Source organism: Bactrocera tryoni, chromosome 1 (genome assembly GCF_016617805.1).
Source record: "Bactrocera tryoni isolate S06 chromosome 1, CSIRO_BtryS06_freeze2, whole genome shotgun sequence".
In the NCBI taxonomy this organism is placed as follows: domain Eukaryota; kingdom Metazoa; phylum Arthropoda; class Insecta; order Diptera; family Tephritidae; genus Bactrocera; species Bactrocera tryoni.
In genome coordinates, this window is record NC_052499.1 from 76,792,119 (window position 1) to 76,811,102 (window position 18,984).

At 36.7% G+C, this 18,984-nt stretch overlaps 1 protein-coding gene across 1 annotated transcript in view; it reads left to right on the top strand.

The window, feature by feature from the left end:
- LOC120779132 overlaps positions 1-18,984 on the top strand; it is a 201,335-nt gene that overhangs the window by 120,808 nt on the left and 61,543 nt on the right. The window contains exons 3-4 of the mRNA XM_040111339.1: positions 14,717-14,931; positions 15,810-15,945. Of these exons, the coding sequence (XP_039967273.1) occupies positions 14,717-14,931; positions 15,810-15,945 (351 nt within the window). The remainder of the gene's footprint in view (positions 1-14,716; positions 14,932-15,809; positions 15,946-18,984) is intronic.

Sequence of the window (18,984 nt, forward strand, 5' to 3'; positions counted from 1 at the left end):
AAGTGCTCGGAAATGCGCGGAGTGGGGGAAGTAACGGAATAAACGTTGTATATGCGATTTTATGTGTGTGTGTGCGTGTGTTTTTTGTATTCAATATAGCGATGATGGCGATGATTGTGGAAAAGCTGCTATCAATGGCATGCAGCCAGTAATAACAACAACGATATGGTAAGTGGGAATTTTGTAAAATGGAGTGTAACCAAGCGAAGCGAGAAATCCACGATAATCACTGTGCGTGTTATTGTATGTTTGTATGCTTATGTAAAATCTATGAAATATTTATGCTATGAAATGCAAACGCAGCAGCAAAATTTTCGCAGAACGCAAAATCACGGAATTATATATATATGTGTGTGTATATAGAAACTCCAGCGCTTCAACTAAATAAGTTTAAGGCATACATACATACTGCACATGTATGCACATTTACTTACATACAAACACTTATTTGGTTTACATTGTTTCGATCGAGAGCGCCAGCTGCCAACAGCCGCGTGTCCGCCACTAAAATGACTTTCGTGCGAGCCGAGCTAGCCAAAAAGAAAATTTGAAGTCTGCATTTGGAAAAGGCGAGCAAATTAGAAATCAGCGCATCGAATATTGGCAGCTGTGACCAAGTGACTCAGTGTAGTGATTTGATACAAACTATTGTTGGTAATAATAAAGCAAAACAGAGTACGGTCAAGAAAGCATCAAGCTGAGATTATTGTTACTTCAAACTGGACCGAACAGTGTTTCTGGATGTTTTGCGAGATTTATAGTTTTTACTTGCCACTAAACTAGTACTTCCATACTATGCTATATGGGTGTCCTGCTCTATTTCGTGCTTACATATGTTGACTACAGACTTAAGTACTACCAGATCTTATCTTTCTTTTTTTTTCTTTTCAAACGGACAGGAACTATATGGTGGAAGCATCAAAAATTCCCAGCCAAGCTCTCTCAGTTTTTACCGAGTCATCACAGATGTGTGTGGTCTAGCGTTGTCCTGATGGAAGACGAACCCCTTTCTGTTGATCAGTTCTGGCCTCTTTTCGATTACTTGCTTCAATCTTATCAGTTTTTGATAGTAAAATGTAGAATCAATCATTCGCTCAGGCTGGAGCAGGTCATAGTGGATGATTCCTTTTCAATCCAACCAGACACTCAGCATAACCTTTCAAGGTGTCAATACTGGCTTAGCGACCATTTGTTGAGCTTCATTACGCTTGGACCATGATCTTTTTCGCACATAATTGTCATATTTGATCCACTTTTCGTCTCCTGTTACCGTTCGCTTCAGAAATGGTTCGATTTCACTTCGTTTTAGCAAAGAATCGCAGAAGATAATTCGGTCCATTAAATTTTTTACAGACAATTCATGTGGTACCCAAACATCGATCTATTTTTTGTAGCCAGAAATTGTAAATGTATCAACACTGTTTGATGATAAATGATAAGTTCCTTTGCGTTGTCATGGCTGGTTATGTGACGGTCTTCTTTTCCATAATTTCATAGACTTTTTCAACAATAGGTCGACTCCAACACTATATGGTATGACACAATATGATTGGTAGCGCTGGAGATATACGACTGCAACGACATCAATTTACAAAATACGAAAAAACTTTTTCGTCTATCAATAAAATATTTAATAGGGTCTGATGGGAAGTATGGTGAAACCCTTTATTGGACTTATTTTCTGCTAGAGTTGCCACCTATCAAAAAAATTCTAGTTTTCTAGTAATGTCAACAATCCAAAGAGATATTTAAGAAAGTTTACTAGAATAGCAGTCAGTGTTAGATGTGTCCATCTGAACACTTATTGTTCTCTTCATTTGACGGAATCGCTGATATTGGGTCACTATTGCATACGAGTATAGCTGCCATAGAAAATATATGATCGGAATCAAGCGCTTGCATGAAAAACTTTTTCGCTTAACGAAATCTCTTTAAGAAATTTGGCAAAAATTATTTTCTATGACAATAATGTAATCTCTAGAGAAACTATTCAGATGGTTACCTATAGTCTAAGGGCTTCCATACAAGCTGAAATATCGAAGTCAAGTTTTTTATGGAATATTTGGTATTTGTGAGCTTCAGTTTAAACGAGCTTAAACTTTTTCTTGTTTCTTTTTTTCATAATAAATCTTATCCCCCTTCCGCAGTTTCATAAAAAATTATTAATTCGAAATACTTTTTTAATAGGATTGGCTTTTTAGGAGGTCAATTGCGAATAATTAATAGGATAGATCAGCGAAATCCGATAATCTTTATTTGACTGCTTGCCTTAAAGTTTTAAGCTACATTTTTTAAAGTGATCCAAATCTTGTCATACACTATACAGTAACTAATGGTTAACCAGTCTAAAACCTCTTTCAAATTTGTTTCAATTTCGCAATAATCCACTCAAAACTTACCCTACACTAGTTCTAGCCCCGGCCAGTTTTAAACTAGTTACGTTTGCAAAGTAGTTTTTTTTCACGTAACTTTTTGTACCTTTAGACACCTTTTTCGGCTATTGATTAAAAATATATTAAAAATAATAATAATAAAATAATTTAAATTCATACCTAACACTCACTTTCACCATTTTCGTTACAAAGCCTCAAAATTGCGAAATATTTTTTACTGACTTTTATAACATTTTCATTAAACTGGGTTCCTGAACTCTGCTTTTGGCCAATTTCCTAACAGCAACACTATCTAATATATAGCGAACGTCCTCAATAAATTGTTTACTGGCTTCACGTCAGAAGCGGCATTTATTTAATATCGACGCTACCAACCAAGTGTGTCCTTCACATGTCCCGACAGCTGCTGTACCAGCAGCATTGCAGTAATGTCATTGCAACTATTTGCCGCATGTTTGTATTTGTGTGCGTGTGTGTTGGCAGTGCAGAGTTATTGCAAATTGTCATAATATTTGATGCATGAAATATTGAATTCTGCTTTCGATAAACGCCTTGACGCCGCCGTTGCCACCGCTGTCATGGCTCCTGCTTGCATTGCTACTGCTGGTGCAGCGGCACAGCTGCAGTCCGACTAAATTCCGCACTACTTTTGTTACTTTATGGCGCACGCTCTCACTCTCGCCTCGGCCCTTCCCCGTGTACTCGAAAATTACTTCGAAGGAAGTGCAATTTTGTCGAACATAATTTCCGCCCCTTACCGATCCACTATCGACAATATACTTAAGTTCATATTCTCTATACTTTCCAATTCGTTGCCGAATTGCAGCGACTCGCACACACAAATACACACATAAACAAACAAATAAACGGATGATAGTATGAAATATAGTGAATTGTTAAAAGTAACAGACAAAGTCGCAGAAGTACGGAAGTGAGTGCTGACAAAACGGGCAGTGCGGTGAGCGGTTGTATTTCACATGTGTTGGTGTATGTGTGGGGAATAGAGTTGCATTCGGGAGAAAAATTATTTTGCTTTATGACAAATTTTGCCATAAGTTGGTATTGCAGCTGGCACACATACACAAGATAATCATACGCTCACACTGACTCAACACCACACTATCTCACACATATACCTACACACATCTGATCGTGCGTGTCGCTCATATGTAGTACTCTGAACGACATGTGCACCCTGGCTTTGGCTTCCCATAACTCCATTGTTCTCCTCTCCCTCTGCATTTCCCTCACATGCTTTTCCTCCTCCTGCACCCCTTAGCCAGCAGTTTGTCTTGCATTAGTATGACAGTTCATAATGCAGATTGCGTACAAATGATTTATTGAAAAGTTTGAGTGTAAAAATGCATGTAATGGCAGGAAACTTTTTAGCCAAATCGATTCGGTGGCAACTAAATGCACTTCCAGCTGTGAGTACCCACGTCGTAGCAGCCCATACACACATACAGTGACTCCGCCACCTAGCGGCCCGAAAGTTTATTTTATGTCTACTTTAGTCAATGCTCTCTGCTGGGCGCTTCGGAAATGCATTGCTCTATCAACAAATGATGCATTGAAGTTTCTATGTCGCTACTTATGCCTTCTTTTTCTGCTTTTAGAGTGCATTAGAAAAGTTTTTGAAGTATTTACTGCAATTTTCACACGAAAAAAGGACGCCGTCAATGCATTTTGACAATTTGCAGTAGAAGTTGGTATGGTTTCTTTTCGGGAAATAAGTTTCTTTAGAAGCGTAATGGTTAAGCTTTTGAAATGATTCCTAGAAAATTGATCGCTTAAGGTACTATTGATTACTATGGTCATTTATCTAGCTTAAAAATAATATATATCCAGAAATTTTCTTTGAAATATTTGCTATATTGATGTGGAGAGATCGAACTTCAGTCAAAGGAAGCAAATATGGAATAAATGTTGAGAATACATATGCGAATACCTCAAAATATTGGTTCATTCTGGCAATATTGGTGCATATGATAACATGCTCTAGAGCATATAATATAAATAATCGTGGAGAGCTTCTCTATAAGAGTTTTTTAGAAATGTTAAATGAGATCGTTGACACATTAGGTTAGAATTACCGAGCTCTCTCTACTTCTACCTCTACCTCTACCTCTACCTCTACCTTTACCTGGACTTCTACCTCTACTACTGCCTCTACCTATACCTCTACTTCTCCCCTACCACTGCCTCTATCTTTATCTTTATCTTTATCTTTATCTCTATATTTATCTTTATCTTTTTCTTTATCTTTATCTTTAAATTAATCTTTTTCTTTATCTTTATCAATATCTTTATCTTTATCTTCACCTATATCCTTATCTTTATCCTTATTTTTATCTCTATCTTTATCTTTGCTTTGTCTTCATCATTCAATTCACCATAGTTCAGCATCTTTTTTCAACATCCCTTCAATCTCACTCTCCACTCAAGTGAAGCGGAGTTCACCTTGCAGCTTTAAAGAAATTTTACCGCCTTTCTTTAAGACCTTAATCACCCAGCTTATATCACCAATAAAAAGTGTAAATTAAATATATTTTCTTTAACAAGTTTATTGTTTCTCCGCAGCAAGTGTCTTTAAAACAAACAAGAAAGCATTACTCAAAAAGAATAAAAGAGAAGGGATAAAGGAGCATAACACAAAAATCAACATGTATTTTGAAGATTTAAAAGAAATAACACTTATCAATTGTTGCACATCAAAGTATTAGAATCAGAGCACTCAGCGTATATCCTCGGCACACGCTTATGCTGGTGCAAAGCCTGCTTTCTGCTAAAAATACTATCCCACCCATCGTCATTAATCCTCCCCTTTGGCGCACTCGATGTACTTCTTCGTTGATAAGTGAATTGATTGAGCAAATTGCATGAGAAACCCTTTACTTACTACTGCTTTTGCTGATTGCGAATTCGTATGAAATATATGAAGGCACTGTAGGAAATTTTTGACTAATAAACACAAATTTTCGGTAGGAACTATTGTTAGAGCCCATTCAAAGTTCACTAGTGGCTGCTTTAGTTAACTAATATTTTTTCTGCCAACTATACTTAATGTATGATGGTTTTGAAGTTGCAAGTCTCCTTATGCAGAATATTTCTTTTCTTCCGGATTGCATTTGGTATTGGTATGCTTAACTTAGTTGGCGCTTCTGAAATCGGCCGGCAACAATAAACCGACTGTAAACTGTGAAATGGAGCGAAATAAAAGCGCAACAAACACTCTTATGCACACACACACACACACATATGTATGCAAAAGTACAAACAGTGACAGAAAATAATAATAGAGTGATACGAAATGTGAAATGCGAAAAGGAAATTGCATATTCGCCTTGACAGGATATCATAAATCCGTTGATAGGCATACGCACACGCCCATAGGAGCTTTATACTCGTATATATGATTGTATGCACGTGTAGATGTGCATATGTACAGATATATAAGTGATAAAAAGGAATAAGTTTTAAGCCGTTGCCACGCGTTTTCCTTGTTGTGTTTAAAAGCCGAAACACACGCAAAAAAACAAAAAAAAAAATAAATGAAACAAAATACAAATAAGCGTGCGTTGAATTTAAATTTGGAATGAGATGCTGAGGAGAGATATGTGCTTGTTGCGATAGGATTGGCAGGCCTGGAAATTACCGCAAATACAAAAATAACCAATTGAAGAATATTCAGGCTTCTTACAACTCTTGACTGAGTTTTCAAGAAGTTTAGGACACCAGTTGTACATGTAAAGTAAGAATTTGAATTTAGATTTCATATTAACTTTTTTCAGTGCGATCCTTTTAGTAAAACTTATAACCACAGATTTATTTTTAGTGACAAATAGTTCAAAGGAAATGCAGGAATGCTTAAAAGGAGATGGCTTTGTGCTTGGTAAATTCTGTAAAATTTCGAATACTTGACAAAGTTGTCGAATTCTTTAAACATTATTATTTTCTAATCGCTTCTTAAAATGAATTTTAATGTTTGCTTTTGCGCGATAATATTTTCTAACATTGGAGCAATCAATTTTTGATTTGAGGTTAACAAATATGATATCTACGCAAGAAACTTAAATAAAAGCATATCTCCAGTTGCTTAATATCAAATACTGAATCGCCCATAAAGTTGACAATAAAGTCGTTTTTTTCTTTATATAATCGAGTTGAGTCATGATGCTATACTATTTGTAAGTGAGTATATGATTTTATAAAAATTTTATTCGTACCTAAACTAAACATAATTAATTATCAGTCTTTTTTACATTCACTCCTAAATGTAGGCAACGCATTTTCATTCAAAGACTATTAACAAATATTGTATAAAATTGGGTGCATTTAGCACCAGTTAAGCATTTTAATTTAGTTTAAAGCTACTTTTTTGTAACAACGGCAAAGAATTGTGATCTACAAAAAACATATTCTGAAGATACTATTGATATATTTATTTACGTTATAACAATTTCAATTTTGTTGGGTTAGATGTACAAATGTGATTAAGGGATAACCCTTATCTGGATTTAAAAAATTTCATCTTTTTTACATATATCTGAAATGTGAAAATTTTATATATTTGAAAATATTCTGTGAAAGTTTTTAGTTGTTAAAGCAAATGGTTTCTAAATTATGTGTGTATTTTCAAAAGCGCTTTAACCAATCGAAATCGACTGCTCAAAATTACATTTTTTTTAAAACACTGTTTCCAGGGTCGGTGGAGAATGACTTGAACTTTTCACAGAAACTTCTTGGATACCTTTGTCAGATAGCCACACATAGTCAATTTTGGCCCTTTCCGGTGCCAGATGGAGTTCGGTTACTGGATCCATGAGTAGTAGTCATATTCTAGGATGCCTGCGCATGACGCGAATTTCAACAGACTCTGCGACTTCACAATCGATTCCTCATCCAGTGTATCCTAACGTGGGGACCCCAGATGCTTTCAACGTTGTCTTCCCAATGCGGGACAAGTGTACAAGAGGTGCTCTATTGTCTCCCTGGTGCCTTGCTCTAGCCATTTCCTGCAGTTTCCTCGAAATGCCAGCTCCATTCTGCGAGCGTGTGTCGACACCAGACAGTGAAAAGTTAGAATTACGATCATGTTCCTACAATCTCTTCTATAGAGTGGCAATAAGAGTTTTGTGTACATCCGAACTATCGCTTTTCATATGACTTTTGCAGTTTTGCACCTAGGTAGCTTGTTCCATCGGGGTTTGATTTTTTTACCATGCATCTGTTGAGTCGTCAGTGCATGGGTCCACGACACTTTTGTGACCTGGCAGCCAGTAGAAGTGGAGTTGTTTGTTTCTGGCAACCCTCTCCACTGCTGCCCTGTTTTCCAAGATACTTCTTGCCGATATGCGATGCGAAGTTACTGCCTTGATTGCTGCTTTGCTGACTACGTAGATGTTGACTCTGGAATTGCCTGTGGGTGCATTAGAAGCCAGCTTCGTGACTTTCACAATAAAAAATTCCTCTGCTTGAAATATACTGCAGTCGTCCCGTAATGGACAACATATTTTGTCATATGTAAAACGATTAAAGAAATAATATTTTTGGTAAAATTTCTTTTTAGAAATAAAGCCATTTTTGCATATTTTAAGCAGCGATTTCATCAAAAATCAAAATATTTGCACTTCGACCATTACTTTTATCCATTAGTATCTCTTGATCCCGTAACGATCTTCAGGAGGACCTCCAAACAAAGGTGTTAGACGGTGAGAGGTATTCAAAATTTTCTAACATAAGTACATACAGTGGTTCACAGCTTATTTTATGCAGAGCTATTTTTGAACTTTACAGAGTCCTAACACCAAAATTGAATGTTATATAAAATAAAAATTAAATGCCATTTTATTCATATGTAAATTATTTATTTTTAAGTAGGAATTCAATTTTTTTCAAAAATATATTTTTTATCTTAAAAGGTAAAAACAAAAAATACTGCTATATTTCAGGTCACAGCTTATTTTATGCAGATTGCATGTATCTTAAAAACTAACTATTTACATATATTTAAACATAAATTTAATATTTAGTGTGGTAGCCTTTGGCTTTAATTACATCATTCAGTCTTTTTGGCATCGAATCTACCAATTTTTGAGTGGTTTCTGGAGGAATTTTGTTCCACTCTTCTACAAGTGCTATTTTCAACTGCTCCTTGCTAGATATTTGATGTTTTCTAATGTTATTATCTAAAAGCGCCCATAAATTCTCTATCACGTTCATTCAGGACTCTGTGCTGGCGGCGCCATTAAGTGTGGACAGTTCCAAATTAGCCAAGACTGCACAACTGCCGACTTGTGTTTGGGGTCATTATCCTGATAAAAGCGGAAGTTATGTCGTATTCCCAATTTTTCGGCGCTTTGGAGCAAATTGTCTTTCAATATGTCCAGGTATACAGACTTTTTCATCGTTTCTTCAATAAAAATCAAATTTCCAACGCCAGCTGCGGACATACAGGCCCAAACCATGACGCTTCCCCCACCATGCTTTACCGTAGCTTTAAGATTTTGCTTTTGGAGCTCAGTATTTGGTTTCCGCCAGACATAGCTCATTCCATCTGAACCAAAAATATTAAATTTTGACTTGTCTGCAAATATGACGCTATTCCAGAAGCCCGGCGTTTTGGTTACATGCTCCTTGGCGAAGGTGATTCTACTTAGCTGATTTTTTTGCTTATAAATGGCTTCTTTCTAGCCACTCGACCATGCAAATCACGTTGACGCAGCACTCGACGGACAGTTTCAGCACAACACGATTTACCCAAGTCATTCGCAATTTCGCTGGTCAGCTTTGGTATCGATAATTTGGGATTTGCCTCTACTTTACGGACTATATAGCGCTCGTCGGTAGCATTAAAAATTTTGTTGGGAGCAGTTCTGCCTTTATTTTCGATCCGATTTTCATGAATGAAGCGCTCAATAATTTTTTGGACAGTCGATGCATTTAAATTGACTACTTCAGCAATTTTTCGCTGCGACATTTCACGTTTAAAGTGATGAATTACAAGCTCGCGCTGCTCAATCGTTGTGCGACGACCCATTTCGTAAAAACACGATTATTGATACTTTCACGTGCGCGATAAGATTAATTATTAACTAATAACAATTCCAGGAACACTGTCGCGCACATAGAAATGCAAAAAGAACAAAAGAAAAAAGAGAAAAAGAAAAGAAATGCGTGCATAAAATAAGCTGTGAGCATTATTCTGTTACTTTGTTTGCTTTTTATCATCTGGCAGTGAGAGAGTTGAGTTTTTTTCCTTTCTTTTTTGTTTAACCCTTTTGCTACACATATGTTTTAAAATCTGCATTGAAAATTTTACCGTTTTCATTTTATTTTTTTTGTTACAGCACTTTAAACACATAAATTCATAGTGCATAAAATAAGCTGTGAGCCACTGTATATAAATTCTGTAAATGTACGGTATTTTTATATATACTTGTATTAAATGAAATGTTTCTTCAAACCAAATCACAGTAAAAAGCGCTTTTTTTCTGACTTACAACCACTGGAAACAAAATGATATTTCCCCGAAGATAATAATAAAGATAAGTGCAAGTTTTTCTTCATATTAAATAATAGAAAAAAAATTGTAAAAATATCTATGCTTTTAAAGTCTATTTTAAGATATTTAAAATTTTATTTATATATTCAAACCACTTCTTACTACCAATACTACATTTTAAGTTACACTAAGAAACACATATTTATTTAACATGCCCTACTTGTTATCCATCCTAACGACTACAACCTACAATATCCCACACACACACTTGCAGATATAAACACTCTCAGGTGATTTCACTTAAATGAATTTTCCGTCGTTCACTTTATTGGCTCAAATTGACTCCAGCTCCGTTTGTGCACGCTCTTGTAGTTTGTTTACGATACTCGAATATATGTACTTGAAATGAAAAATAAATATAATATTTAAGGGAAAAAGGGCAACCAAGCGGTTAACAACAACACAGTCAGCATAAATGTCGACGACAGCACTCATTTTCGATTTTCTCCATACAAGCGAGTGAAAGCCTTTTCATCAATCCGTTTTGAGGCTGAAACCACGAAGAAAGGCAGCGCGCATAACACAGCAGTCATGTTCATTCACGCACAACGCAGCAACTAAAGAGCACGCAATTGAGACTCACACACACACCTACATATGAATGAGTGCAGCAATCAATACTAGGCTGCTGTTGTATCAGCAATCAATACCCCTTAACTCATGCTTCACGCTCAATGGCGTTGCTCAACCGAGACTTGACAGCCACAAAGCATATATGTATGCGCATATGTGCATGTGTACCTATGTTGCTCTGTGTGTGTGTTTGTGTGCTATTTTTTACAGTCAACCGGATATTACATATACCAAGCAGTCATCAACGCCAGCACTCAGTCACAGCCTACTGTCTGCTGAGCCGCACTTTAAGTCAGTCAGGCAGTCAGTTGGCTTACCTGCCGCCATTGCCCCCCTGCCGGCGCGGTGGTAGTGTGCGTTCGATCCCGTTTGCCTGCTTTCCTGTCTGCGGCTCCTTATGGCCTGTCTTTGACACATTCTCGTTAATGGTGACGTTGACGTTGATGTGGATGGTGATTTTTGATGGCGCTGAAGTTCACACAAACACACATATTCACACACTCCAACACAGACCGATATTCATACTCACAAACACTAAGAAAAATGGGTGCGTGTGTAAGGCAAGTCATCATAAGTGTATTGTCTTTCAACTTCTGATAGCTGATGGCTGATAGCTGCCAGGTCGCCGCCAAACCCACTCTCAGTCACGCTAAGCTCTTATATCTGCACATACATGCATATATATAAAAACTTGTATAGTCAAGCTCTTGAATTTATGTGTGTGCCACCATATCCGTTTGAGGTTAATGCTCTTATCGTGATTGCCAACGCATATAAAAACAAAGCGTTCGGCAAAAACAAAAGTATGCCGTGAAAGCTCTAGCAACAAAAAATGTATATAGTTCAAAAGGAAGCAAATAAAAATGCTTTGGTAGACAAAGTGAATAAAAATCGCTTAAATGAATGTTCATTTAGTGCCGACAGCGCCGGCAGCAGCGTTAAATGCGTAAAATCTAGCCGGCAAACGGGTGGTCGTAATACTTAAAAGCTTCAGCTGGAAAATGAGAAATCGTTTTCGACTACTTGGAGCGCAATGAAATTTTATTAAGTGAAGCAAATTTATAGCACGAAGCGTGATTGTTTATCAAACTTGGCTGGGTTTCAAAGAGGTGATGAGTTTCAGGTAAAAAAATTACAGTAAAATAAAACAAAGTGGTTTAATATATATATACTTCTTTTATTTGAAATTGGATAGAAAAAAATTTAAATATAAAAGTAAATAGTCACTGAATAAACAATATGCTGAAGCTACTCCATGAACCTTGAGCACAATGACTAACCGTCATAAATATTTATAGTCCAAGCGCAATAAAATTAGCAATTGGCCTAATTATAGGCAGTGTTTTTTGGAATTTCATAGCTTTTGTGTTTGCTTAGAAAGGTAGCATATATACTAGGGTGCTTAAAAAAAAATTTATTTGAATGTCGCAGAAATTTTTAAAGTTTGAAAAGCGAACTTTCTGAGTATGTGATGGTTTTTTTTGAGAGATGAAAATTAGTTGGTGAAATTTTAGTTTGAATGAAAAAACGAAATTTCCTATGTTAAATGTATGGGAACCTAAAAAAAATAGCGACCCCTTAGAGTTAAGCTACAGCGCCTGGCTTGAGGAAGGATTTTTAGTTTGTCAATCACCAACATTTGATGGGGTAAGAGTTGAAAAAAGATTCAAAAAAAATTTTTGGAGCATCCTAATATATACTCAATACATACATATATGTATATGTACTTCATGCATATCTTATAACTTACTTAAATAAGTGTCCAAAATCCACCCACTGCAATAAACAGCAATCAGGAAATTGACTCTAAACAACTGAGGTTACCAAAAACTTAAAAAGAGCGAAGCATTTTCAGGGAATAAAATCACCAGTGCCGAGGTTGAGGAGAAAATGAGGTCATATGCGAAGACAACCCGCCTATTTATTGACTTAATGGACCTCGAATAGGTCGGTGTTTGAAAACGACATGGCTCACTTCGAAAGAAAAGTATTCCGGTTGGCCATTAACTACATGGAAGACATTGTCCATCCGCTCCATGATGGAGGGTCTACAGAAGCTGGGTATGTGATAACTCCAGACGTTGCTTCGTGCTCGACGAGAAGGTCTATAGACTCCTGAAAACCCATAACTTTGTTGGAGATAGGGTTGCTGTTACATCCACGGAGTCGATACTGACAATGTTGGCCAAACAGAACACGGAATTGAGGACAAGTCTGTAGTAGATATTCAGAAGGCGATTTTATAGTTATGAGTATAGACCCAGACTCTTAGATTTTTATTAATTCCTCAAGTCTGTAGAGCTCACCTGTTATTCTCCACCCTCCAGTTCAGGGTCAGTCACCGCCAGTTCCCGAAAACATCTTCTTGAGCGAAAAGTGTTCGCTACGTTACCAATCCGGAAAAGGCGAGCTTAAGGAGGCAAGTCTCGCAGAGTTATAACTGATTCACGTCGCGCAGTTTTTTGCTGCTTGGCGCTCTTTGGAATTCCACCTGCAGCCAGGTCCTTCTCCACCTGATCTCTCCAATGGAGTTGAAGTCTTTTTATTCTTCTGCTTTCCCCAGCAGGTACTGCATTGAGTACATACAGAGCTGGAGTGTTTTCATTCGGACGACATGACAAAGCTAGCATAGTCGCTGGTTCCTTATTCGCTTAACTATATCAAAATTTTTTATGATTTTTTCTGCTCCATAGTTTTATAAAAAATTTTAAAGCACTTTAAAGCAAATAAAGGCTGTTCTGCCTTTAAAATGCGTTACCTATATTTCTCCATAACAAGAACGCCACAAAATTTCAGCAGGAAATACGCTATTGACAAGCTATTTGTCATTTACCACACATAACCCGGCAGCCGCACAGGCCATTAGACAACACCGAAAGTACAAATGAATGAATGTATGAGCTTTCACACAAATACATACACAGAAATACTGACTAACCAGAATCTGAATTGTCGGACGCAAAACACAACACCATTTTTAGGCGTCATATATACATATATATATATACGATAAAACTGTTCAACAGTCGAGGCTTAAAGTTTGTTTTAGTTCCGTTTGCTGATTTTGTTGTGCGCCTGACAAAGCCAAAAGCAAACCAAAATAATTTGAAAAAAGTGATGGCAGCGGAAAGGCGATTTAAAATTTCACCAATATTTCCATTTTTTATCATTTTTCTTTGGCGCTGAACAACACAACACGACTTGTTATGGATACTCGGCGCGCTAGGCGAAGTGGCACTAAGCACAACAAACGACCTTTAGGCAAATGCAAACGCGTCGGACTCAGACTCCAAAAACGTGCACACACAGGCGCGTTGAAATTGGCTGAAAATCAGGGACCGGAAAACTTTCAAAATGGTGTGACATTTTAGTTTTAATTGATTTATGTGTTTCGCTTTAAAACACGTCCGTACACGAGGAAGGCGCGCCGCAACGGCTGGCTGACAGAGCTGCGTTCCAATAGTGATAAAATATAATAGGAAAAGTGTGTTGGTGAAAATAGAAGAGTGGGAAATATATATAAAGTCGAACATACTACAGATGGGACAATGTGTTTTTGGCGCTTTTTGGCGGTGCTGGCAATCTCGACACTTCGTTGGTATTGGCTTAAAGCAAAACTGATGGCTGATCGATGACTGTATGGCACATACATTTCTATATAGTTGTTTGTATGTGTGGGTCTGAGTAATTTTCTTTTTTTTGTGACACAATGTAAAAAGCGTATGCATATAACCGAATTTGATATCCGGTGGGCGTTCAAATAAATCTCGAAATTGCGTTTGGCATGCGAGCTAACTTTTAGCTTAATACCGTTGGATTTTCAATATCAGATTTTTTTTTTAATTTACGCGTTTGCATGTAAAATTGGCGCGCAGCTTTAGCGATGCTTTATGTGCAGCTTTAACAAATTCAATATTTACCAACACAGAAATCGAATCAATGTTTTTTTTAACGCCCAAATGTAGGCTACATGTTACAACAATGTCTAAGCAACTCAGTATTGGGTTCCAGTTAAACAAACTTTAAAAATAAATTAAAAAAAAATTATTTAAATGTAATGAAAATAAGTAACGAAATTTGTTTTAGATTCCATGAAATATATTCTCTCTGAAATTATTACATTTATTCTATTTATACTTACTCTCAATATAATATTCGCTTTTCCTTGGTCCTACTCTTTTTGCAGATTACGCTCAGGCCGCTCTCAGCAACGTCAGCTTATATATTGAGCCACCAGCGGTGCGTCGTGGTCAGTCGGTCATTTTGCGCTGTCAGTATTCGCTAGAAGGTGCGCCACTTTATTCGATCAAATACTATCGTGGCAATTATGAGTTCTACCGTTACACGCCGGGTGAATTTCCAAATGTTAAACACTTCCAATACCCGGGCATTAAAGTGGATGTAAGTATGAATATTATTGCAATAAGTATTAAGAAATGGTAGGTGACTTGGCTAAGCCCGCCTAAATGTAGACTATGTTTTTGAGCGTTTTTTACTATACATTGAAGGTAAAGCGTTGAAAAAACCTAATACAGGAAATTTAGGGAACCAAATTTATATCAAATTTTAAACCAGTTTGTGAGTTTTACTTTTTCAATCTGTGAAAGAGCAATTTTTACTCTAAGTTATTACAGGATATTCTAAATTCATATAGTCTGATATTGTAGAAATATTTATTGACCATTTTATGGTTATGAGCTCTTTTACTTTTCATGCGGTTTTCGACCTTGTTCAGTCAGTTAGCCATCACAACAATTTCCAATTCACTTTCTGATCAACGAACATGAAGTAGACTGAATTATATTGTTGCCGATAAGAGGGGGTGTGCCTTTACTAACTTTTTCTGTAAGTGATTATTCCAAAAGTTTATTTTTATTTCAACTGAAATAATACCTTTCTTTAATATATCTACAAAAATGCATTCTCTTTTAGTTAGTTGTATAAATTATTGGTCATAATAAAAATTAAAACCTTAACTGATGCTTTAATATTAGCAAATGGGTTTACTTAAATTCTAATCAACATTTTTGAGCAATGTGTGCCTTAAAATAAAAAAAAATATTCCCTTCAAACCTTTCGATAATCCAACGATCTCACACTACAAAGGTGTGCGACTTCGCTAAGTTTGCCTAATTGTAAGCAACATTTTCTTCCTCACAAGTTTTCATATCAAATGATTATTCAGTACCACACGTTTTCATTCAACAGCTTATTTATCGTTTAAATACCGTCAAGGTGATCTACTAATTTCAATTTATTGTTTTCCTTATCCATTGCAGGAAGTTATCTCCAATGCCACACAAGTTGTTATACGCGACGTGAAATTCACTTTATCCGGCAACTTTTCCTGCGAAGTCACGGCCGATGCACCACTCTTCTCCACCGCCACCGCCTATGCGCAAGTACAAGTTGTGGGTAAGTTCACTATTCTCCTTCACTTTGCTCTCATTCCAGTTGATATTTGGCTCCTTGGACTTACTATTTCGGCTGCGACCACATTTTAACGCTCAACTGTCAAAAGTTTGGCGTTTTGCGAAAAACTTTTGGCTAATTATGTGCATTCATAATTGAAAAATTCAATTCGCTTTTAAGCGTCGTAAGTAAATAACTGAAGATAAAGTTGCAGAGATAATGAGTTGTGCAATAATTGCGAAATTCAAGGAAACACCGGAAATTTTTGGAAGGTGTTACGGTGTAGGATCAATTTAAGACTATGGTGAACGTTAAGGTAGTTTTCATTTCATGAAAAATTAATAAAAGTTTAGCTCTATTTTTGGTAGGAAATTTGAGGAGAATATGCTTAGAGACTTTTAGTTTTGATAATATTTTATTTATGTTGGAATAACTTTAATGTTTTTGTTGAAAAGCGATAAAATTATGTAATTTTTAATGAAATTTAAGCTTTTGCAATTCCAGCTCTAGTCACTCAAATGCCTGCTCCCTTCCATCGGCAAGTTTTTGCAGCTTTGTCGCTCAAACGCCCAGTTATATTTGTAATGACAAAGCTGATAATATGAGTAAAGTACACGCTAGCAGATATTTACACTGGCATACTTTAGAGACTGACACACGCACACACAAAGACCGCAAAGCGACAAGTTGCAGTTGAAGAAAAAGGCTACTCCCTCTAAAAGCGGCTTGAAGGATGTAAAAACGCTCATCTACCGCTGCATGCAGCCACAAACGGAAAGAAAAAGCAGCAAAGAAAAGAAGAAGATGAGTAAAAAAACATACAGCAAACAGTGTAGGTAATAAAGCAGCAAAAAATGTTTAAGTTCTGCTAAAACAACGTCAAAGCGCCACCTGTAATGCTGGTGCAGACTTTAGAAGCCGGTGTCTGTGTGTGCAACACAGAGTACATCCATCAGCAATGCAGACGAAAAAATGCGCCTTAAGAAAGCGACCAACAAAGCGAACATTGGTGGCGGCCAAATGCAAAGTGCTCTGAGCGTTCGGGGGCAACTAACTTACTGCATGGCTGCACAAAGTTTATTGCCTTGCAGGCTTTTATTTTCGCACACTCTCCATCACACAAAGGAACAAACAGCCGGGCGGTCAGGTAGACAGACAGACGGACAGACAGTTAGACAGTAAAGTGCTTAAAGATGCAGGCAGTTTTTCTGTGTATTTGTGGGTGTAGATGTTTTTCTATTTGTAAGTGTATCTATGTGTGTGTTTCGTCTTTTGCGTTTCAGCTCAGTATTCAGCTTGAGCGCGGAAATATTTACGGTTACTTAAGATATACATATGTATGTATGCTTAATAAGTAGGTAATAAGAAACCTCCAAGAATATGTTACTCATACGCACCGGTGCTTCTTCAATTAGTATGGAAATAAAATATTAAGTGTCCAGTTGTAGCTATAATTTGTTTGTGGAATGGAGAATATTGTGGGCTAATAAAATATTGCGTAGTAGAAAAAGTCTTATCGTATTTTGCCAATAGATGTCGTTGCAGTCGTATATCTCCAGTGCTACCAATCATATTAAGTCATACCATATAGTGTTGAAAAGGAGAGACCTTTAGCTTCATTTCACCAATTAGAAATTGAATTGGGGGAAGTTTAAAAAAAGTTACAGCTCTTCAAAAATGAGTGAAAATAATATGGTTCGCTATATTTTAAATTTTAAAGTTTGCGGAGGCGATGCGGTATCAGTTCGTGTAGCACAACAATGGTTTGCTCGCTTCCATTCTGGAAATGTAGATATGAAAGCTGCACATCGCTCTGGTTGACTTATCGTTGAAAAAGCCGATGAAATTATGGAAAATATTGACACAGACCGTCACATAAGCAGCCAAGATATCGCTATGGAACATAATGTTCACCATCAAACAGTTTTGAACCATTTAAAAAAGACTGGCTAGAAAAATAAGCTCGATGTTTGGGTACTACATGAATTGTCTGTGAAGCTCAACAAATGATCGCAAGGTCAAGATTGACGCCTCGAAAGGTTATGCTGAGTGCTTGATGAGATTGGAGAGGAATTATCAACTATGAGCTGCTTCAGCCTGGTCGAACGATTGATTCTACATTTTACTGTCAACCACTAATGAGATTGAAGCAAGCAATCCAAAAAAAGACGTCCAGAACAAATCAAAAGAAACTGCTTCGACTTCCATCAGGACAACGCCAGGCCACACACATCTTTGATTACTCGACAAAAACTGGGAGAGCTTGGCTGAAAAGTTTTGATGCATCCACCATATAGCACTGACTTTGCACCGTAGGACTACCATTTGTTTCGGTCATTTGATGGAGGAAAGTTGGCTTCAAGAGAAGCCCGCAGTTTTCCGCCGCAGTTTTCCGCCGAGAAACTTGTACACTACTTTTAATGTCTCTAGCGGAAAAATAGCAAAAAGTGGTGACCAGAATGGTATATATTAGTTTCATTAAAGTTCATTATGAATATTAAAAAAAATTGCTGAAGCTTGACTAGAAATATGAAACGACTACCCAATATTATCAAGTCAAGATTTGAGATTTCTTAAAGAAGTCAGAATATGTAATATTTGTTGCCATCTCTACTCTCTGATGGTTTATTGGATGCTAAAATAAGTGATTAGAAAGCGGTTTTAGATTTTCGCCAAAATATTTAACACAATTATTTAAAAATAAGTCGATCCAACAATCTCCATAAAATAAATTCATTGAAATTATGTCAGATTTTGAAGCAGAGGGCAAAGAAACTTCTTTCGAAAAGAGATAAAAAAGATATATGTTTATATACTTCGACATTGTTTTGACTTAAGGAATTTTCCGAAACTCCACTTCAAACCATACCAAAGCAATTTATGAAGTCAGCCACTGGCATTTACCCGAAGTCATGTTTGTCGCAATATTTTCATTTCTTCATTAGCTTTGCCATTACACATTACATATATATATATGTGTATATATAAGCGCTGTGTGCGTTTGTGTGTTGTTAGCAAGCATGAGCACGCTTACCGACAACA